Source organism: Panthera onca, chromosome E2, assembly GCF_046562875.1.
Source record: "Panthera onca isolate mPanOnc1 chromosome E2, mPanOnc1 haplotype 2, whole genome shotgun sequence".
Classification (NCBI taxonomy): domain Eukaryota; kingdom Metazoa; phylum Chordata; class Mammalia; order Carnivora; family Felidae; genus Panthera; species Panthera onca.
Window position 1 is genome coordinate 47,193,007 of NC_138353.1, and position 23,256 is coordinate 47,216,262.

The following is a 23,256-nucleotide window of genomic DNA, read 5'->3' on the forward strand; positions in this document are numbered from 1 at the left end:
ATTAAACAAATTATAAAAAAAAAAACTCCATTGGTCATCTTTGGAGGATACTAGGTACTCATTTTGAAAACTGACATTTATCCTGCCTTTGCTAAACTTTCTGAAGGAACTATTGTTAACCCAGTGGTACATATAGAGAAGTTGCTCCTTAGAGGAAAAGTTTAATAAGTAAATAAAGAATAAAATAATTAGAATATTACCATTTTGCAATCCTTGATGATCTTCAATGCTAATATCACAAATGAGAGACAACCACCAGGAATAATTATATATTTCCTGATGAAAGTTTATACCACCACCTATGAAGTGTATTTGCTAAATGGAAACAAAATAAAAACTGAAAAACCTGAATCTGATCAAGAATCCTTGTCTATTTAACAAGGGACATTTATAAGAGTGTTCATTGCAGCATTGTTTCTAATATGAAAATATTGGGAACAATCTGTGTCCACAAAAAATAGGTAAGTTGTGGTATATTCACATGTGGGATACTGTATTAGCAATTAGTATAACTGAATTAGAGTTCCTTGTTTGGATGTGAGTAATACTCAAAGATCTTGAGTGAAAAGAGGAATATGGTATGATACTTAATGTAAACCGTAAAACATTCAAAAACAACCAACATGTGTAGTAAGGACATACGGCATGGCAATTTAATGATGAACAGCAGTTTTGAGTTTTGGTTACTCGTGGGATGGAGAGAAGGAAATGGAATTGAGGCAGAGTGTATAGAGGGCTTCCATTGAATTTGTTATATGAAAAAATGTAAAAGTAAGGGTAAAATGTTAAAAGTTGATAAAGCTGGTTGGTGTGGGTTAGGAGTGTTACATGATTTTTGTGTATTTTGGAGTGAAATATTTCATAATTTTCTGAAGAAGAGAAATGGAATGCAATAGCACTGTTAAATGTTTTATTTTCCCCCCCTCTGCTGGAAGAATGAAATAGACTGGTCTCAAATACGGATTTTTATGTTGCCAGACTACATAGTGGTAAAGCAGTTACAGGGTCAACTTTTAAATGTGTGTGTGTTTGTGTATAAACTAGAAAGTTTTTTCTGAATATTGAAATAAAGGTAGCTTTTTAAAATACCTAACCAATCAGTTGCAGATCCATTAATGTTTATGTGTATCTTTTTATCAAGGTGATTGTTTACATCATAAAGCTCAAATGTTAAATTTAAAAGCAAATGTACATGTGCATTTGACCTTGTGGGAAATTGTTCTGAAGGCTAACAAAATAGGTGCAGCTTTTTTCTTAAAGGGCAACCAGATTAAATGTTGATAAAGGGCAGTATTTGTACTTGTAGAAAAATGTAACAAGGCCAGAAACCTTTTTAAAGAAAGTGCTTTGAAATTTGGAGAAAATTGAAACACTGAGTTATCTGGAAAATGTTTATAAAAATCAAATTGTCAGGCTTTACCTGAAACCTATTCACATCAGGATGTTTTTGGGGGTGACCTACCTATTTCGAAACTTTCCCAGGTGCTTTTGATCAGTCATGTTTGGAAACCACTATTCTTAAGGCATTGTATTTATTCCAGAGGGAGCTGGTAACTTCACTTTTTTAGGCTTGTTGCTAATGGTTGCCTGGAATGTTTCTGCTGAGAAAAATTCTTAGGCCACTTTAAGGATCAGCTGTAGAGAATTAGTGACTACTGTATTTGCCTTGAAAGCAGGGTGTGGAGGGCAGTGTTAGGGTGGTCTTTCATGACATGGCCTGATTATCTTAGTGATGAGGAAACTTAGGCCCAGGTTGTTGAAATAACTTTAGTTCTCTTAAACTAAACCCAGGATTATGACTGTAAATCAAATTGCTTCTTTCTGTTCCACTATGTGTTACATAAAGAGAGTGGAATCTTTCTCTGATGTTTTTTTACTGTTTCTAACCTGAATGAGTGCCCTTCCTAATTTGTTTTCATAGTAGCTTGTGCATAATTGTCACAAATATTTATGTAAGTATATAAGTATATAAATATTCATATATATATGTTTCATAGGATAAGTATATGTGTATCACACTTATGATATATATCCAAATGTTGGTTTCCTTTTGTGTGCCTTTCTAACTGGGTATCTGTGAGAATGTTTGATACATTGGTACTAGTTTCGTAAGCTAGTAATTTACGAAATTAAAGCAAAACCATAGCATCTCAAAAACAATTGGAAAGTAAATCCTGTATAAAGAAAATCAGTGAATAGCTGAGAGTTACCACAATGACACCTTTGGGGTGGAAGGTGGGGGGGAGAGTGAGAAGGTTGCTGTTGAAAAGCCAGTGGTAGTTAAGAGTGTTGTTGACAAGAAAGACACTGATAGTTAGTGAAAAATACAAAATAACTGCCAGCGGAAAAAAACATAGCCATCATGGGGATTAGAGATAAGGAATGGACATACTTCTTAAGGTCCTGCAGCATTACAGGAATAATAGCATAGCACAGTAATCCTTCATCATAAATTTAAGTTATTTAAAACTGATTCTTCCCATTTATTGAGTTGTATTTTCATAAGATTTTGGTCTTAAATTTTCAAAGTCGTTTTCATAAAACAATTCCAAGACTCAAGTGCTTTGTTGTTAGTTTTTCAAATTACATATTATTCAATTTTGGAGAGGGAATAATTTCCCTAGGTTGTTTTTTCTTTTTAATTATAGCATTAATTTTTCTAACCATAGTTGAAAGTTCCCTTCATCCTGCAGTTTTAAACTTTTTCCTCTAGTCCAATATTATATTGTGAATAGATAGATAATGGTAGTTCATTGATGCAAAATTTAAAAGATACAAAAGAATAGATAATGGGGGCGCCTGGGTGGCTCAGTCAGTTTAGTGTCCAACTCTTGATTTCGGCTCAGGTCATGGGCCATGGGATCGAGCCCTTTGTTGGGCTATGTGCTGAGTGTGGAGCCTGCTTGAGATTCTCTCTCTCTTTCTCTCTCTCTCTGTCACCCCCCCCCCCGCCTCTAAAAAAATAAATAAATAAAAAAATAAAAACAAAGAAAGAATATAAGATGAAAACTCCACTTTCTGTCCTCTTCCAGTCACTTAGTTTCCTTTTTATAGGCAACCATCTCTTGTCTATCCCTCAGATATTTTATACATCTCCAGGCAATGGAAATGTCCCCTCCACTGTAAAATATATATTGCAGCACACTGTTGTTGCACTATATGCTTATTAATCTGTTTTGAAGATTAGCTCATATCAATATAAAAAAGCTTCCTCTGTATTTCCAGCTCTTTGGACATACTGATGGTAGTGTATCCAGAATTGTATTCTGTGATGTTTATGAATCATAATTTATTAAGCTGATGCCTTATTAATAGACATTTATTTCCAGTCTTACTGTTTTTTTTTTTTAATTTTTTAAGTTAAAATTTTTTTTCTAATGTTTATTTTTGGAGAGACAGCACGAGTGGGGGAAGGGCAAAAAGAGAGAGAGGGAGAGGGAGACACAGAATCAGAAGCAGGCTCCAGGCTCTGAGCTGTCAGCACAGATCCGGATGCGGGTCTCAAACCCACACTTTGAGATCATGACCTGAGCCAGATGCTCAACCGACTTAGCCACTCAGGCACCCCTTAAATTTTTTATTTTAGGTTGACTCCACACCCATTGTGGGGCTTGAACTCAAAACCCTGAGATGAAGAGTCTCATGCTCTACCAACTGAGCCAGCCAGGTGCCCCTCCAGTCTTACTGTTTAAAGTAATACTACAATTAAATAATACCCATTATTTTGCACATGTGTGAATGTAAGTGTGTAAGTTCCTAAATGTGGAATGGTCAAGTCAAATGATATGTGTATTTGTAATTTAGATAGGCTAGAACTTTCTCACTATAGCTTGTGCCAGTTTATGTCCAATCACTAATGCCCTCACACTGTTATAACTGTGAAGCTTTGTTAATAAAATAGGTTAAAAAGTAGCATCTCACTATGGTTTCAGTTTGCATGTCTTTTCTAATAACTTCACTGAGGCATATTTTGTATCTCATATAATTCGTCTTTTTCAAGTGTACAGTTAAGTGATTTTTTTAAAAAGTAAATTTACCTAGTTGGGTTTGCATTTGTTTTATGAGATTGAACTCCATTTCATGTTTGAATTATTTTTGTTTTCTTTGAACTGTCCATATTTTTTGTCCATTTTTGTACTGAGTTGGTCTTTTTAAAAATCAATTTATCTTTTAAAAAATCAATTAGGATTCTTTTATATAGGATTTCATATCTGTGAAATGGGTTGCAAATATTTTTTCCAATTTTGTCATTTGTCTTTTGACTTTGCTTACAGAGTTTGGTGTAAAAAAGCAAAAGTTATTTTTTATCTCTGTGGTTGTATGAATATAAAAGTTAAACTCTTTACTGTGGTCTTAAAGCATATGCTAGATTTGTGAGTTAGCAGTGTTTAGGTGAGATTTTTCAGGTAGCTTTCAGTGATTAGTAGTACTGAATTTGAGGTTGTTACCTAAGAGGCAGAAGCATTTAATTGATTTTACTATTTTTCTTCTGTAACTCACATGAGAATTGTGGTTTTAGTGGTTGCTGGTCAAAAATGGATGCCCTTCCCTCATATTTACCCCAAACCCCATTGTACACTCCTCCGTCCTTTTTCTTTTTCAACATCTGAAAACTGAGATACTATTCTTAAAGATGAACCATGGTACTTTCTCAGCACTATTGCTGGCCGCTGATGCCTAAGTGTAGATATGATCAGAGTTAATCCTTCATTGGAGCATGTTTTTAAAATGCCATTTCCAGTCTGTAATCTCATATTTCCTCTCAAATTTGCCATCTTCATAAAGTAAATGCTTATTCTTGGTGCAAAGTTACTGTACCAATGGGGAATATTAAAAAGAATTAATTATGTGTTTGTCCCTTTAAATTGTAGTTTTTGTTTTCACTGTTTAATTTTTAGATAAGTTTTAAACAAATGCTGGGGCGCCTGGGTGGCTCAGTCAATTAAGCGTCCTACTTTCAGGTCATGATCAGGTTTGTGAGTTCCAGCCCCGCATCGGGTTCTGTGCTGACAGCTCGGAGCCTGGAGCCTTCTTCGGATTCTGTGTCTCTCTCTGTCTCTGGCCCTTACCCTCTCTCTCTCTGTCTCTGTCTCTCTCTCTCAAAAGTAAAATAAACATTAAAAAATTTTTTAAAAAATAAATAAGTGTTACAAAAAGCAACAACTGTACTCACTAGTCACTGATGACTTTTACTGTGACTGTTTTAAAACTTGGCCCTAAAAAAATACAAAGTAGTATTAATATATATGAGTAAAGTCTATCTTCCTCATTAGTTCATCTTAATACAGAATTTTTAGATAATTTATTTGAAGCATGATTCAATAAGGATGATAAAAATTTTAGTGATACCTGATTATTAGAACTTTTCTTCACTGCTAAAATATTCATTTGTAGGATTATTGAATGGGAAGGTTAAAAAAGCCTTCTATTTGAAAAAGTAAGGTGTTCTGATAATACTTAGCTTCTAATTTTCTCATTCACCTCAGCAGTAATTTTTCTGCTGACATTGTGAAAATGACTTTTGTCTTCTATTTCATAAATTGTTTTTTAAAATTTAAATTGAATGCATAGAAGGAAATGAAGGGTTGTTATATAATCTTTGTCAGTTTCAGAAGGCATTTCAGTTTCCCTTTTGGATCCTGGTTCTTCTTGGAGACTTCTTTCATTTGTTCATGGTGGTATAGCCATTCTGCTAACTTTAGGTGCTTATTCTTTTTTTTTTTTTTAATGTTTATTTTGAGAGAGAGCGGAAGGGGCAGATAGAGAGAGAGAGAGAGAGAGAGAGGGAGCAAGCGAGAGGGAGAATCCCAAGCAGGCTCCATGCTGTCAGTGCAGAGCCTAACGTGGAACTCAGTCTCATGAGTTGTGAGATCCTAACTTGAGTCAAAATCAAGAGTTGGATGCCTAACCGACTGAGCCACCCAGGTGCCTCAACTTTAGGTGTTTCTAATGCAGATACATTGAGAGAGCAATTTTTAAATAGCTTGAAACAGTTCTGTGAATTTTTTTCATTACTCAATTTCGCTTTTGAACTTAGAGGCAAATTCAGATGGGGAGTAGTGTCACATGATTTTAGACTGTTGTACGCAGGTCTGCATTTGGGCCCCTTTCCTTGGGATGAAATGATTCTAAATGGGAACATAGTTCACAAAACTCCTTTTGGAGAGCCTAACTTATGTACACCTTTGGAAACCATTGCTATAGAAGGAATGTTTGGCCTTTTCCATGTTAGTTGATAGTTCGATAAATTATATCGAAGTAGTTGTGACATTCAAGAAAAGCTAAGTAGAGAGACAAACTGTTTAACTACAAAGACTCTTAAGCTCTGAGGATTTTTAATAGTTATGTAAAGAAGAAATCGCGTAAGACATATTAGGTTAATTCCACTCCAGAGAGTTCCTCTGGATTTTTTTTCCCCTCTATATTTTTATTACTCATATCCTACTAAACTCTCACTTCTCCCTACTACATGGCTCAAGCCCTAAATGTAGCACTTTCCCCATTATATTAAAGTTCGTTGTTCTTTCTTGTTGCATATTCCTGATTTTTTTTAAAGTTTATTTATTTTGAGAGTGCACACATGTACGTTTGTTGGGGACAGCAGAGAGGGAGGGAAGGAGAGAGGGAGAATCCCAAGCAGGCTCCATGCTGTCAGTGCAAAGCTCCATGCCGGGCTCCATTTCATGAACCATGAGGTAGTGGCCTGAACCAAGATCAACAGTCGGATGCTTAACCCACTGAGCCACCCAGGCACCCCTATTCCTGATATTTAAGGTAGTGTTTGGCAATTTGATGTATTTCCATTTACTGCGTTTTTTGATATTCAAAATGCGAAACAGACCTTAAATATACACATAAGTTGAGTGCTCATTTAGTACAACTTGGGGATTAAATTAGGAATTGGGTTTATTAATATTTTATTGTAATATTTTACTAGTTAGTATTTATTTAAATCTGTGGAACTAAGGTAAATCTCACAGATTATTTGGATAGCAAATATCATAGGACCTTGCTGAGATCTATTCTAAAACTTGGTAGCTATTATCGAGATTTCCAAAGATGTTAGTATTTCCCTTTTATTAAGGCAGTTTGGTATCTATTTATTTTAGCTATCCACTGACTCTGGGTTAAAAACATTGCTTTCCTGATTGTGGTAGCAATTTCTTAATTTCTTTCTCTTTTCTTTTTTTTTTAATTTGCAGTTGGAGTGCCTGAAGCTTATCGCCTCTCAAAAATTCACAGACAAACGCATTGGCTATTTAGGGGCAATGCTGCTGTTAGATGAAAGACAAGATGTCCATCTTCTCATGACCAACTGTATCAAGAAGTAAGTCTTACCTTTCCTTCTTTTAAGGACCTCTTTGTGCTTTTAGGTTTTTCTTATAATACCAAGAGCTTCTGTTTATTGATTTTATTTATCATCTAGAATATGTTTGGGGCACCTGGGTGGCTCAGTGAGTTAAGCATCTGTCTCTTGATCTCAGCTTAGGTCTTGATCTCAGGGTCATGAGTTCAAGCTCTGCGTTAGGCTCCATGCTGGGCATGAAGCCTACTTTAAAAAGAAAAAAGTATGTTTGAATTGCTCTTGTAGTTTATATGTAAAGAGGCTAAGCAAAGGTTTAAACCTTCCATAGGGGACAATTAAATGAAGGTGTTGCTGTACATCTTTAGGCATAGGAACACAGTTTAACAATGAGACAAGAATTTAGGCCTTCATAGAATAGAAAAAGCATTGGTAAATCACAGCTTTCTTATATTTCCAGGACCTTGAATACCAAGAGTAATGAAATGTTACATTTATTAAAGAATTACCAGTGTATGTTCTGAGTAAATAACTATTTAAATGTAAAAATAGAGGTCTTGCATGTCAGTGGTCTAATCCAAGATTTCAGTTGCATGAGGTTATATTTAGTCCTGTGAATTTTTGTGAATGTCTTTATTTCTCTAATGGATGCTTGGCTAGTCCAATTATGTTTGTTCAACTTACAAATTGAGGAGTGCTTACTGTTTGGAGGAATTAGAGTACCCAAGCAGGGAATTAGCAGTTTTTCCCAGCATCCTTCTTACAGCAAATATCTGTTAGAACCTTATAAAAGTTCTGAGGGCCTTACTGGCTAACGGTACTTTTTGGTTTGTTTTAGTTTGATTTTGGTGTGTCAGTTCATAGTGATTCTCCTTTTGTAGATTGCTTTTTCATTTGCAGTATTTATTTGATAGAAAGTAGAAGCAGGGGGGTATCGGTGATCAAATTTATAGATACTGAACTCTTATACTTTTCTGTGGTCAGTAATGTCCTACTTTAAAATTTCCCAGTGAATAATGGAAAATTCCAAAATGAGAATTATGATTTGGTTGTAAATACAGTGTGTATTATGTAAATACATTGAGTCTGTAAACTTAATTTTGGGAGAATCTTGTTTTTTGGCCTTGAAATAAACATTGCTGATGAAAATACCAAGTTGATTCATTTATTCAACAAATATGTATTGTATACCTTTTGCATGCCAGGAGCTGCTATAAACTCTGGGAAGGGAGAATGAAAAAAAAAATGGACCGAGATCCTTGGTGTCATAGATGTTACATTCTACACAAATCTTGCATACATTTTCTCTGGAGAGGTCTCTGAGAGTTTCTTTAATTTTTGTTCTTGCATGCTCTGTTGACCTTATTACTTAAGCCTTCAATCACATGCTAATGATTTGGCAGTTCTATTTAGCAGCAAGTTCATATTAAAGGGTTAATGTCAAACTCAAGTATAGGTTTATAGCTTGATAAAAGTTGAAGATTGAGGCACATAGGTAAAGAAGAAACCTTTCTTTTAATGAAACCTAGACAAGCTCCAAGTGAATGTGAGAGAGAATTAATTGTTGGGAATTGATCTGGCTGGCACTCAGTCTAAGCTCAAGTTAAAGGACTTTGGATCATTTATTTTTGTTTTTTTAAAACATTTGTTAATGGGTTTTTTTTGTTTTATGTTGGGTTTTTAAAAATTTTGTTTTTTGTTTGTATTATAGGGCATCATAATGTACCAGCAGTTTTTATGTTTAATAATGAATGTTTCCTTCATTGTTCATTGGCATAGAAAAGCTCTAAGACATTAAAGATCTTGGAATCTTTAAAAAATGGGTATGGGGGCGCCTGGGTGGCGCAGTCGGTTAAGCGTCCGACTTCAGCCAGGTCACGATCTCGCGGTCCGTGAGTTCGAGCCCCGCGTCAGGCTCTGGGCTGATGGCTCGGAGCCTGGAGCCTGTTTCCGATTCTGTGTCTCCCTCTCTCTCTGCCCCTCCCCTGTTCATGCTCTGTCTCTCTCTGTCCCAAAAATAAAATAAAAAACGTTGAAAAAAAAAAAAATTAAAAAAAAAAAAAAAAATGGGTATGATAGGGGCACCTGGGTGGGTCAGTTGGTTAAACATCATCCGACTCATGATTTTGGTTCAGGTCATGATTTCATGGTTCATGAGATTGAGCCCACATCATGCTTTGCACTGTTAGAGCAGAGCCTGCTTGGGATTCTCTCTCTCCCTCTCTCCCTGCTCCTCCCCAACTCATGCTCTCTGTCTCTCTAAAAATAAATAAACATTTAAAAAATTGGATATGATATTTTAAAAGTTTGCAGTATGCAAAGATTCTTAACCATTGAAAAATGAAAAGTTGCCTAAATATTTTTGGGAACTGGGAAACTAAATGGTAAAGTCATAGTTAATCCTTAAACATTATTTTACCAGTAATTTTTATCTTAAATACTCAAATTGTTAAAGAGTAGCAAACCTGGCTAATTTATACTTTACTTTCTTTTCCTTTCTTTGTTCAGGGAAGATTAAAACCATTTGTTAGTTCATTTAAAATTACTAGTAATAGTATTGTTTACAGAGACCCGTTTTAGACCTGAAGACACCTTCAGATTGAAAGTAGGGGGATGGAGAACCATCTATCATGTTAATGGTTGCCAAAAGAAAGCTGGAGTAGCCATACTTATATGAGACAAACTAGATTTTAAAATAAAGACTGTAACGAGATGAAGAAGGACATTATATCATAATTAAGGGGACTATCCACCAAGGTCTAACAATTGTAAATATTTATGACCCCAGCGTGGGAGCAGCCAGATACATAAATCAGTTAATCACAAACATAAAGAAACTAATTGATAATATTACTAATAGTAGGGGACTTCAACACCCCACTTATAGCAATGGGCAGATCATCTAAGCAGAAAATCAACAAGTAAACAGTGGCTTTGAATGGCACCTGGACTGGATGCATTTAACATATATATTCGGAACATTTCATCCTAAGGCAGTGGAATACACATTCTTCTTGAGTGCACATGGAACATTCTCCAGAATAGATCACATACTGGGATACTTGCTCTTAGCAAGTAGAAAAAGATCGAGATCATACCGTGCCTGTTTTCAGATCACAACGCTATAAAACTCGAAATAAACCACAAGAAAAGATTTGGAAAGACCACAAATACTTGAAGATTAAAGAACACCCTCCTAAGAATGAATGGATTAGCCAAGAAATTAAAGAGGAAATTAAAAAGTACAAGAAAGCCAATGAAAATAATAACATGACATCCCCAAACCTCTGGGATACAGCAAAGGAGGTCATAAGAGCAAAGTATATAGCAATCCAGGCCTTTCTAAAGAAGGAAAAAGGTCTCAGATACACAAGCTAACATTACACCTTAAAGAGTTGAAAAAGAACAGCAATTGAAGCCCCAAAATAGCAGAAGATAGGAAATAATAAAGATTAGAGAAGAAATCAATGATACCAAAATTAAAAAACAAATAGTAGAACAGATCAATGAAATCAGGAAAGAATTAACAAAATTGATAAACTCCTAGCCAGAATGAACAAAAAGGAAAAAGGAAAGGACCCAAATAAATAAAATCAAGAATGAAAGAGGACAAATCATAACTAACACTGCAGAAATACAAACAGTAATAAGAGAATATTATGAGCAATTACATGTCAATAAATTGGGCAATCTAGAAGAAATGGACAAATTTCTAGAAATATATAAACTACCAAAACTGAAACATGAAGAAATAGAAAATTTGGACAGACCCACAACCAGTAAAGAAATTGAATTAGTAATCAAAAATGTCCCAAAAAACAAGACTCCAGGGCGGGATGGCTTTCCAGGGGAATTCTACCAAACATTGAAAGAGTTAACACCTATTCTTTTCAAGCTGTTCCAAACTCATTCTATGAGGCCAGCATTACTTTGATTCCAAAACCAGACAAGACAAAGACCCCACTAAAAAGGAGAACTACAGACCCAATTTCCTTGATGAACATAGATGTAAAAATTCTCAACAAGATACTAGCCAACCAGATCCAACAACACATTACAAGAATTACTCACCATGATCAGGTGGGATTTATACCTGGGATGTAGGGCTGGTTCAATATCTACAAATCAATCAGTATGATACATCATGTTAATAAAAGTATAAGAACCACATGATCCTCTCAATAGATGCAGAGAAAGCATTTGACAAAATACAGCATCCTTTCTTGATAAAAACCCTCCAGAAAGTAGGGATAGAAGGATCATACCTCAAGATCATAAAAGCCATATATGAAAAAGACCCACTGCTGATACCATCCTCAATGGGGAAAGAATGAGAGCTTTTCCCCTAAGGTCAGGAACACAACAGGGATGTCCACTCTCACCACTGTTATTCACCATAGTGTTGGAAGTCCTAGCCTCAGCAGTCAGACAACACAAAGAAATAAAAGGCATCCAAATCGGTAAGGAGGAAGTCAAACTCTGTTTGCAGACGATGTGCTACTCTATATGGAAAACCCAAAAGATTCCACCAAAAAACTACTAGAACTGATCCATGAATTCAGCAAAGTCGCAGGATATAAAATCAATGCACAGAAATCGGTTGCATTTCTGTATACTAATAATGAAGCAGAAGAAAGAGCAATCAAGGAATTGATCCCATTTACAATTGCACCAAAACCCATAAAATACCTAGGAATAAACCTAACCTAAGAAATACCTAGGAATAACCTAGGTGAAAAATTTCTGCACTGAAAACTATAGAAAGCTTATGAAAGAAATTGAAGAAGATACACAAAAAGGAAAAATATTCCATGCTTATGGATTAGAAGAACAGATATTGTTAAGATGTCGATACTACCCAACACAATCTATACATTCAATGCAATCCCTCTCAAAATAACACCAGTATTCTTCACAGAGCTAGAACAAACCATCCTAAAATTTGTACAGAACCAGAAAAGACCCTGAATAGCCAAAGCAATCCTGAAAAAGAAAACCAAAGCTGGAGGCATCACAATTCTGGACTTTAAGCTGTATTACAAAGCTGTAATCATCAAGACAGTTTGATACTGGCACAAAAACAGACACATAGATCAATGGAACAGAAAAGAGAACCCAGAAATAGACTCACAAACATATGCCCAACTAATCTTTGACAAAGCGGGAAAGAATATCCAATAAAATAAAGACAGTCTCTTCAAATGGTGCTGGGAAAACTGGACAGCGACATGCAGAAGAATGAACTTGAACCACTTTCTTACACCATACACAAAACTGAACTCAAAATGGATGAAGCACCTAAACGTAAAATAGGAAGCCATCAAAATCCTAGAGGAGGAAGCAGGCAAAAACCTCTTTGACCTCGGCCGCAGCAGCTTCTTACTTAGCATGTCTCCGGAGACAAGGGAAACAAAAGCAAAAATAAACTATCGAGACCTCATCAAGATAAAAAGCTTCTGCACAGTGAAGGAAACAATCAGAAAAATTAAAAGGCAACCAAGGGAATGGGAGAAGATATTTGCAAGTGACTTATCAGATAAAGGTTTAGTGTCCAAAATCTATAAAGAACTTACCAAACTCAACACCCAAAAAACAAATAATCCAGTGAAGAAATGGACAAAGTGAATGAATAGACACTTTTCCAAAGATATCCAGATGGCTAACAGACACATGAAAAAAATGCTTAACATCAGTCATCATTAGGGAAATACCAATCAAAACCACCATGAGATACCACCTCACACCTGTCAGAATGGATAATGTTAACAACTCAGGGAACAACATGTTGGCGAGGATGTGGAGGAAGAGGAACCGTTTTGTACTGCTGGTGGGAATGCTAACTGGTGTAACCATTCTGGAAAACAGTATGGAGGTTCCTCAAAAAATTAAAAATAGAACTACCCTACAACCCAGCAATTGCACTACTAGGTATTTATCCAAAGTAATCAGGTATGCTGTATCGAAGGAGCACTGCACCCCAATGTTTATAGTAGCGCTATTGACAATAGCCAAAGTATGGAAAGAGCCCAAATTTCCATCAACAGATGAATGGATAAAGAAGATGCGGTATATATACACACAGAGGAATATTACTCGGCGGTGAAAAAGAACAAAATCTTGCTATTTGCAATAACACGGATGGAACTAGAGTGTTTTATGCAAAGCAGAATTGTCAGAGAAAGACAAATATCATATGACTTCACTCGTATCTGAAATTTAAGCTACAAAACAGATGAACATAAGGAAAGCAAAAATAATATAAAAACAGGCAGGGAGACAACATAAGAGATTCTTAAATACAGAGAACAAACAGGGTTGCTGGAAGGGTTGTGGGTGGGGGGAAGGGCTAAACAGGCAAGGGGCATTAAAAAGGAGGACACTTGTTGGAATGAACACTGGGTGTTCTATGTAGGGGATGAATCACTGGATTCTATTCCTGAAATCATTATTGTACTATATGCTAACTAACTTGTGTGTAAATTAAAAAAAAAAAAAAATCAATAAAATTACCAGTAATGAACTCCTTAAATGTTAACAAAGATAACGTTTTTTAATGAAAAATAAACTAGTTTGCAAGACAAAAACAAATAAGAAAAATAGCATTGTTTCACATTTCTGTAAATCTTTTTAATTTCTGGCCTAATGGAAGACAGCTAGACGTCGTATTTGCTTCTGCATACAATATCTTGTGTTCTGTTTTGATTGAAGTATATGAAGAAGATCCAGCCTTTCACAGATAATATAGTTAGAAAAAGGAAGCCGTCAAATAACCTTTCTAATAACTGGATATTCTTGTTTGATACTATACCAAAACTCCCTAAGGGTAATTTCTTAAGGATTAGTTACCGTGTGGAATTTGAAACAGTGAAGTTTGGTACTTTGTTATATTAAACCCATTGGTCTTTCTTGCACTTTGAATCTTGTATTCATGTATGCGTTTGTAACACCATGCCTCAGTCATTCGAAAAAATTGCTCTCTCAGTTAAAGTATTGGTAGACTGTGAAGTTCATTGTGGCAGTACAGATTTTCCAAAATTCTGAATCTCACTTCAAGCTTAGATTTTATCATTGGCAACCAACACTGTCAGTTGTTGCTCTTGAAGTGATAGGGTTAGTTGGCTCTTTTTCCAGAAAATGTCTGTCAAATACCCAAATCTTAAGAACTATAGTTGTCAGTTATTTTTCAAATAAAAAAAATCATGTACATTTGAAAAGTTCATAGTTTAGTTTACAAGTGCCCAGGTGCTTTTCTCTGAGATTACCACTTCAGTATGTAGTTCTTTTTGCATACTTCCTATTTCATCACATGATAGCAGTGTGTACTCACGTCATGATTTAATAAAACGAGTCTTTTTTTACTGCTTTGTCCCAAGCGGGCTTAAGTGAAACAAACTCCCTTCCTCCCTCTGTGTGGCATTGAATACAATGACTACTAGTCATTGGTGCCACTACTCTGACTTGTAATGTGCCAGTAGTTTTCTCCACCACTGCTTTTGCATCCTTAGTGTATATGTCAGTACAGTTGGCAAATAATGAGTTAGTATTGTGAAAATAGTTGGGTGCTCACAGACCCCCTGAGACAGGCTTGGGGGCTTCCAGAGATCTGTTAACCACTGAAATCCTTGAGAACCACCTTACTAAAGGATAGTAAAATGGTCATAGAGCTGGTTGAAGTAGCATAACTCATACAATAATTCAGTTTCTGAATAGTAAGCATTGATTATAATATACAGATGAGTTACTGATTCAAGTTTTAATATTTCAGCTTTTCTGAAGGTACACTTCCTGGCTGGTTTGTAAATAGTTTTGTACAGTAATCAATGTCTGCTAGAAACAGGATTTTGTCTATCTGTATCACTAGATACTGGCCTCACTGTAAATATCTAGCTTAGTTTGTTAAAGGTGGCTTAATTTAGCTAATTTTTTTAGTTACTATTTTTTCTTTTGAATACATAAAATAAAAACAAAAGTTAACCTGACATCAAGGTTAATACTATACCATAAGGTTAAAGGTTTCAACGTATTTCTGTTTAAGTCATCTTAAATGCTTTAGTAGTGGGGACTCTTTTCTGGTTTTTTAAAAAAGGTTTTGGTTTATGTAAATATCCTAGTTTTTTTTGGTAGTTAGTGGTAGAGGATATTAAAAATCTTTTAGGGGTGCCTGTGACTCATTTGATTAAGCATCTGACTCGACCTCACCTCAGGTCTTGATCTCAGGGTTGTCATTTTGAGCCCCACATTGAGGCCCGAGCTGGATGTGGACCCTACTTAAAAAAAAAAAAAAATGGAGGAAAAAAAATAAAAATCTTTTAAAGATACAGGTGTGCTTCATGTTTCTGTTTTTGTCAGTTTTCATTTTTAGTGGTTTGCTAAGTTTTCTAAAGTAGTTTGTCTTTGACAGATAACCCGTCAGAGTTCTATTACTTTGGTATTTGGAGACATGGAATTATAAGTATGTAGGAGACACCATCAATCAGTTTACTCTATTGGTAGTCTAATAAAGTTAAAGGAAACATTTTTTGCAATAAATAATTCTATTAATTACTTTCCTTATTGTAGTAATTATGAGTCATTCAGAGGCACCTCATTAGATTGTGAACGTGAACCTTCTTTATGGGGAGCACCGGGCAAAGCATATTCATTTCTACCTCTTTCTTTTGCAGTGATCTTAATCATAGCACGCAGTATGTACAGGGGCTAGCACTTTGTACCCTTGGCTGCATGGGCTCTTCAGAGATGTGCAGAGATCTTGCAGGAGAGGTAGAGAAACTCCTGAAAACCTCCAATTCTTACTTAAGAAAAAAGGTAACTTTAATGAAGCCAAATGTTTGCGTTTGGATTAGGGAATATTATAGAGATGAGAAGGCAAATTATTTTTGAGAGCTCTGATGATAATCTGTTTCTCTGCAGTCAATGTATTTTAAATGATTATATATGAATCAAGTGTTTATAAATCAAAATCTATTTTTATACTAATTTTGGAGGTGGTGTTTTTAATTGCTAATTACCTCTAGTTGATAAGTGTGAAGACTTTACTTAATTCTCTTAATTCCTCTTTTTTCAAGGAAATGATTTATAAACAAACATGTTACTGGGTATCCTAGAAACCTAATTACTTCCTAATTTACTGGATTCTAAACAGTATTAAACAAAGTGAATAATGAACAGAACTTTAAGAATTTACTTTTATTCTAATAATTAGTGCCTGTGTCTTTGCATTAGTGCCTTTGAATCTCTGGAAGTGCAGTTCCATTGGGACCTAGAGAATTATAGAGAATCATGCTCTAGAACACACTTTCTGAATTGGTGTGTCTAAATGGAATAGTATTGGAAGACAATGATCTCATTCTCTTAACTTGCTTTTATATGTTGATATAAACATTTTATGTTTTTTAAAATTGTGCTTGAACTCTATAACCTTCATAAACAAAGGATGTAAAATTTAGAACTCCCAAGAAGTGGACACTTAATATTGCGTCCATTTTAATGGTGTGAGGCAAGATGTTGCAAGGACCACGCTGTTTTCCAGGATCATACACTGTTAATGATGACTGCAAACCAAAGCCAGTGCTTTCTCTTAAAGAATGTGTGGCTGCTCTTGTTCAGAAAATACATTATTTCATTAAATAAAACATTCCTCTGGACTGGTAAAAATCTTTTTCTCCCAAATATAACTTGGGAAGAATTAGCTGAAATCTTTTCTAGTTAATATATCTAAACTTGTATGGTATTTAACTCCAACAAATAGTAGTTATGGTTACTTTTGGTGGGCAGAATCAAAGTCAGTCTTTGTATATTTCTTTCCAGTGAACAAGCCAAGACCATCTTTTCTTCAGTAGAGACTAGCTAATTATTGTTCAAATGGTTTTCTTGATATCAGCAGAGAGTGAATTGGGGAAGGTATAGATATTATTAATAGTAACAGCAGTGGTATATCTTTCAGTTGCATTGTGTTTTTTTTTAAAACCTTTTGGTATCTTACTCAGAAGAATGGTTATCACAGATGGAAGTCTCTGCAAAACTTTGTAAAATCCCACATAAGTTATATTTGTCTGATAAGTTCATGTTAACCATGTTCTAGGAAGTTTTTGTCCACTTACTTAGTAATGTATGAACTAAGGAACAGGTGAGCTAGAAGTTCTCATTAATGAAATAGTATAAATTGGAAAGCCCTAATCAGTTAATATATAATACATCTGATATCTGACTTCTTTCTTCTTTCTTGTTTTAGTAGGTGAACTAGTTGATATGGTTTTTTGTTGGTGGTTTGTTTGTTTGTTTTTTTTTTTTTTTTTTGTAAGATTGGTTGTCCTGACTTAATTGAAATAAATCTTTTGTCCTTTTTATTTTTTTTATAGGCAGCACTATGTGCTGTTCATGTCATCAGGAAGGTTCCTGAACTTATGGAGATGTTTTTACCAGCAACAAAAAATTTATTGAATGAAAAGAACCATGGTAATGTGATTTGGATGTACTTGTAAAGTACTGAGGGAAAAGAGGAATGAGAAAAGGCTTCAGGCAGTGGTGGCCTTCTGTTTCAGTGCAGTGGAGTTGTCTTTCTTCTGTGCATAGATACTTTTCCAGGAAGGGCTGATTGATCAGATCTCTTTCTACTCTCATAACCCGCTTTTATAATTAGAGATTGGTGCCTTCATAGTTAACTTGTTTTTCATTTTTGGTCTACTTTTACTATATTAAAAGTACTATGTTTAGTTATTAATATTTAGCATAATGTACAAAATATCCTAGCCTTGATTTTCATATGTAAAACACCTTGATTTCCTGGCTATAATAGAAAAAGTTACTTTTTTATTGTCTTGTGATAGGAATGTAAGATTTATGAAAATACTTTAGGTTACTTGTAATAGGAATTTATAATAAGTACTTAGATACCTTCATATTAAACGAGAGAGAAATTAAATGGAACATGGGTATTCTTTCCCAGACATTTTATTCTTATTTTGAAGTCAGTGAAACAAGTTCTGAGTAAAGAAAATTCATGTGTCCTACTAAATGCTAAGAGAAAAAATGGTAAGGTATATTTAATTTGGATTAATTAATTAATCCAAAGGATTAATTCAGTCCTGTGCCCAGAAGGCTCAGAATATACTTGTTGAACAAATTAATGGTTAGGGTACTTTTTTATTATTAGTGGGAACTGTTGTGAGATCCTTTTTATTGTCTGTGGAACAAGCATGTTCACTTTGTCATCCATAATTACCTGGAGTTGTGATATATTTTATTTGGAAATTTACAGTCTTAATAAGATTTCTGCTTCTAGAATTATCAGAACTCAGCTAACAGCTTATAAAGTATGGAGCAGATGATACCTAGCTTATATTGACTGTGAGCATGTCCTTATGGATATTCCCAGATGGAGAGACACATGTGTTGGTTGTCATTTTTTAGCAATTATCTTGGTAACATAATTGTTTAAAATATTCTGATTTGACTGACTTGGCCAGTATTAAATCAGGCATCTATTAAACACTTCCTTTGTATTCACCTCAATGCTTAGCTTCTTTGGGAGAGTAAAAAATAAAAGTAGCAACTATCCTTTTGGAATTGACCTTCAGAACTCAAAGCCCTGTTCTATGAAGCTGAATATAGAGCCTCATTTTTAGTTTTTGTTTGCTCTTTTATTTCAGGTGTCCTTCACACATCTGTAGTCCTCCTCACAGAAATGTGTGAACGAAGCCCAGACATGCTTGCACATTTCAGAAAGGTAGGCACCATTCTATATGCCTAAGCCTTTCTTGATTGAAAAATGATTTTCATGAAAAACACATGGTTTTCTCAGTTATGAATTTTCTTTTGAAAGGAAGCTATTGAACTGAATAAAGGACTTGACCAGCCCTGCTGCGTGGTAGGGCTGGGAGCCAGATTTAGGCATATAAGAACTGGCAGTAGTACAGTGTTTTCTCTTTCATAATAGAAGTCTTCTCTCATTGTTGGCAGACATACCAGTCTCTCATGTGCTTTATCTGCTGTTTTCACATTGAAGTCAGGAAATGTAACCTGAGGTCAGATTACAAACAGGAATTGTGTGTGTGTGTAAGTGGCGCCCTGTGTGTGTGTGTGTGTGTGTGTGTGTGTGTGTGTTAAAGACAGGTAACTTTTTTTTTTTAAGGTGAAAACTACAGAGTGGAATTTGACATTACTTTTATGTAACACAGGGTCACCTTCTATTCATTTTAGGCTGTTGACTGGTGGTGGAAGTCTAGCTTTCTTAAGTTCCTCCCTTCCTTTCTTACAGCATTCTAAAGTGGAAATTTTTGTTTTCTCCACTTTCTTTTAGAAGACAGTAGTAAGGACTTGAAAGCTATACTTTGGGTAGTTACATGCGTTTAATTCCTTTTATAAGGTGTTGATCACTCAATAAATGGGGCCTACTTTGTATTTTAGTTATCATGAGGCTCTAATAGCAGTTCTTTTTTTTTTTTTTTTTTTTTTTGGCCTTTTTTTTTTTCCTTAGATGTTCATGTCTTGATTAAATAATTGTAAATAGTATGAGGCCCGTATCTGTCCCTAATGCTTGCTTTGTATGTTTTGTTCCTGTTGTCTGTTTGGAATCCTGCTGTATGTTAGAATGAAAAGGTAAGAATTAACCCTCTTTTAGATGGTGCATGCTGGCATTAGGTCCTTAGTAGCTTTTGTGCATCCATCCACAAATGTGGCTTTTAAAAATACACTAACACTGCAGCTGTGCTTAATACTATGAGTTACTTGTTCTTGCAGTTTTGGCTAACTCCCTAGTCCAGTTTTTGTCTTGTCGTTTAAACTCCCAACTCCAAAATCAGCCTTGGATTTCAGTTGCAGCCTTTCCTGAATTCTAAACCTCCTTCTTTGCCATTTCTTCATCTTCACTTGAGAAACTTTGAACGGTTTCCCAGTGGCTTTGATGATGGCAATTCCAGATCAGTTTGGAGACTTGGCACAAAACACTGCTTCTTTTTGAAGTAGATATTTTAAAGCCATGTGTGGGTAACCTCATACTTTAAAAAGCTCTGTATGTATTTCTGAGCTCTCAGTTCAGACCTAGAGCCTTTATTTCCCCCTTACCTGCACTTAATCTTTTCTGGAAGTTTTGGAATATGAAAAGCATTTTGAGGTAGAGTGGGTGGGCATCGACTGATTTTCATGGCTGCAGCCCTTCCCTTTGTCATCTTATTTTTGTCATCAGTTTTAACAACTTACATTTTCATCTGAAAAATAAAGCTGGGTTCCAAGAATCTGTATGTTGAACACTTAGACATTTGTGCTTTTTGCCCCAAAGCAGTTTTAGGTGGTGTGCTGGTTTTTTGTCAGTGAGCAAAACAATTTCTGAATTTAGTAGCCCAAGGAAATAAGATTTCTCCAAGAAATCAGATTAAACAAATAATTAGGGATATGTGTAGTACAAAAAAGTAGGCCATTGGAAAGTATGCAAGGCGAGCTGCTTTTTGTGCAGAGCTTGGTAACTGGATGATTCCAGCTTAATCACATTTTAAAGCAGTTTATAAATTTATATTATTTTTACCTTTAATATAAATCTGCCTATGGATGACACATTTAATGAGGATTCTGTTTAGAATTTACAGGTCACCATAGTTTAGTTTGTTTTAATCTTGGAGTTGTCCAAGTTAGAATTTTGTTTAAATGACTTAAGGGTCACTTAATTCTGAAGTGTTATGGCCACACTTCTTTAAATTCATGTAGATTATGTTCTCTTACATTTAGAAGTGGGATTTACATGTTGGGAGTGCATACATTGGGCATAGCTTGGCTTTTGTTTTGATCTTGATCTTCTTTTGGAGTTAGGGAATAAGGAGGGAGCAGAGCCAGAACAGTAATTGAGAAAAGTAATTGAGCTGCAACAAAATTGGGGCTGTTCTGATTGCCTCTAAAAGAGATGTGATTCACTTCACTTTGGACACTTGTTTTCTTAATTTTATGTGCTTAGAGTTGTTTATGTAGCTAAATTGAGTTTTTAGTTGGAGCCTGGAAAAATTCCTGTTGTGGCAAATGTTTTGGAATTGGGTTTAATATTAAGTGCTCAATCAACAGAATGAAATGAATGATAATATTTAAAGCATTTTAAAGTTCAGCTTGGCCATAGACTTGCCTCTACTATGTGTTACGACTCTAATGGACAAAGTAAAGGAAGGACAAGAAAGGAATTCTGACCATAAGGAATGTATATTAATATAATAAGACAAGAAAGCAGGCAACCAATCAGTCTGTATAATTAAATGCTAAAGTAAAATTTTACCAAAAATTGTATCTTGGGAGTTGAGAATAGGGAAAGGAAATTATTCATGGCCTTGGTATCTTCTTGAGGTGAAAATAAATTTTTTCATGTGTCTTTTCCCCTTGGTCAGTGCTGAAGGCGTTTGTATTCCTGTTGTTTGTTGGAAAAGACTATATAACTAGCCTATCCTAAGAGCAGAGAATTTTTTTTCCTCTGTTTAAGATAGTACATTTTAAAACTATAATTTTAATAAGATCACCAGTATTTTTGGTGATCACATTTTATATCCAAATGTTTGAATGGATAAAAACTGAACATGCATGTGTTACCTAGGTATGTCAAGTTCTATAGAAGTAAAAATGTAGTATGCCCCGTAGGCATCTGTTTGACTTTTTTCCCATAGGCTTTCTGATGTACTGTTATTTGTAGTATCTTTGTATATATAACTCTGGAGTAAATAAGTCATTTGTTTTTAATTCACATAAAAGTACACATTCCTTCTTGAGTTCTTGGCCTAAATACTCCTAAGTTATATTCATCAAGTGTCAGCAGTATTATACCAGCATATTGTATCAGTAGAATTTTTTTGGATTCAGACCCTTGCACCCTGTTCTTAAGCCAAATCCCCTGCCTGTTCATGAGAAATTCTTTGATGTGCACTGTTTTTTGATGCATCTTTCTTCTCTGCAGCTTGTGCCCCAATTAGTTCGTATTCTAAAGAACCTCATCATGTCGGGATATTCACCAGAACATGATGTTTCTGGTATCAGTGACCCCTTTTTGCAGGTGAGGTTGAAAGAGAATTTTGGAGAAATTAATACTTTTGGAATAGATTGTTTCTTTGCTCTTAAGTTTTTGTCGGTAGAAATTTGGTAATTAATTGATTAAACTAATTACATTAATAAGTGAATAGTGACACAGTTCTGTGCTAAATTAACAGGATAAAATTATAGTTGTAATAGTCAAAATTATGTATTGCATAGAGACTTGACTTGCCAATGTAGTAGATCCCTGCAGGTGGTGGTATCCTTTAGCTGTAAAGTGATGAAGTGTGCCTTGTCTCATTACTTCATTAGGGCATAGAAGCATACATTACTTCTCTAAAGATCATGTTTAAAATTCTTCTGTTTGAATTTTGGCCATTTCTAATGGAATCTAAGACTTCATTTAAGTAATTTGAGTTTCATATCAAGTAAGTTCCTTTGTGTCAGACATTATTTATTGACACTTCTCGTATTTTGCACATTAGGTACGAATTTTGCGGTTATTAAGAATTTTAGGACGAAATGATGATGACTCAAGTGAAGCTATGAATGATATATTAGCACAGGTGAGTAGACTCAATCTGCATTATAATGAATCTTCATTTTAGTAGAGCAGGGAGCTGAGTGATTGATGGTGGTTAGATGAGCAGTATTTATTTATGTTTCCTCATCAGTGGCTGTAATTAGTCACAAAATGCCTCTTGTTACCTCTGGATATTTTTCGGAAGTGTTGTTTTATCACTTATGTACTGACCTCTTGTGACTTTTCAGGTTGCCACAAATACGGAGACTAGTAAAAATGTAGGAAATGCTATTCTTTATGAAACGGTTTTGACTATCATGGATATAAAGTCAGAGAGTGGACTGCGAGTAAGTCTTTTTAAATCTTCCCTCCCCCTCCCCCCCACATGCATTCCAATTAGAATAATTAGACTTCAGTACTTTGGAAATTAATTGCA

The 23,256-nt window shown here is 35.1% G+C and overlaps 1 protein-coding gene across 2 annotated transcripts in view; it reads left to right on the forward strand.

The window, feature by feature from the left end:
* The window catches only part of AP1G1 (adaptor related protein complex 1 subunit gamma 1), a 76,729-nt gene that overhangs the window by 26,258 nt on the left and 27,215 nt on the right, over window positions 1-23,256 (forward strand). For both annotated transcript variants that reach the window (XM_060650248.3, XM_060650249.2), the window contains exons 3-9: window positions 7,203-7,327; window positions 15,967-16,108; window positions 17,662-17,758; window positions 18,952-19,028; window positions 22,224-22,319; window positions 22,783-22,863; window positions 23,069-23,167. In XM_060650248.3, coding sequence (XP_060506231.1) covers window positions 7,203-7,327; window positions 15,967-16,108; window positions 17,662-17,758; window positions 18,952-19,028; window positions 22,224-22,319; window positions 22,783-22,863; window positions 23,069-23,167 — 717 coding nt within the window. The remainder of the gene's footprint in view (window positions 1-7,202; window positions 7,328-15,966; window positions 16,109-17,661; window positions 17,759-18,951; window positions 19,029-22,223; window positions 22,320-22,782; window positions 22,864-23,068; window positions 23,168-23,256) is intronic.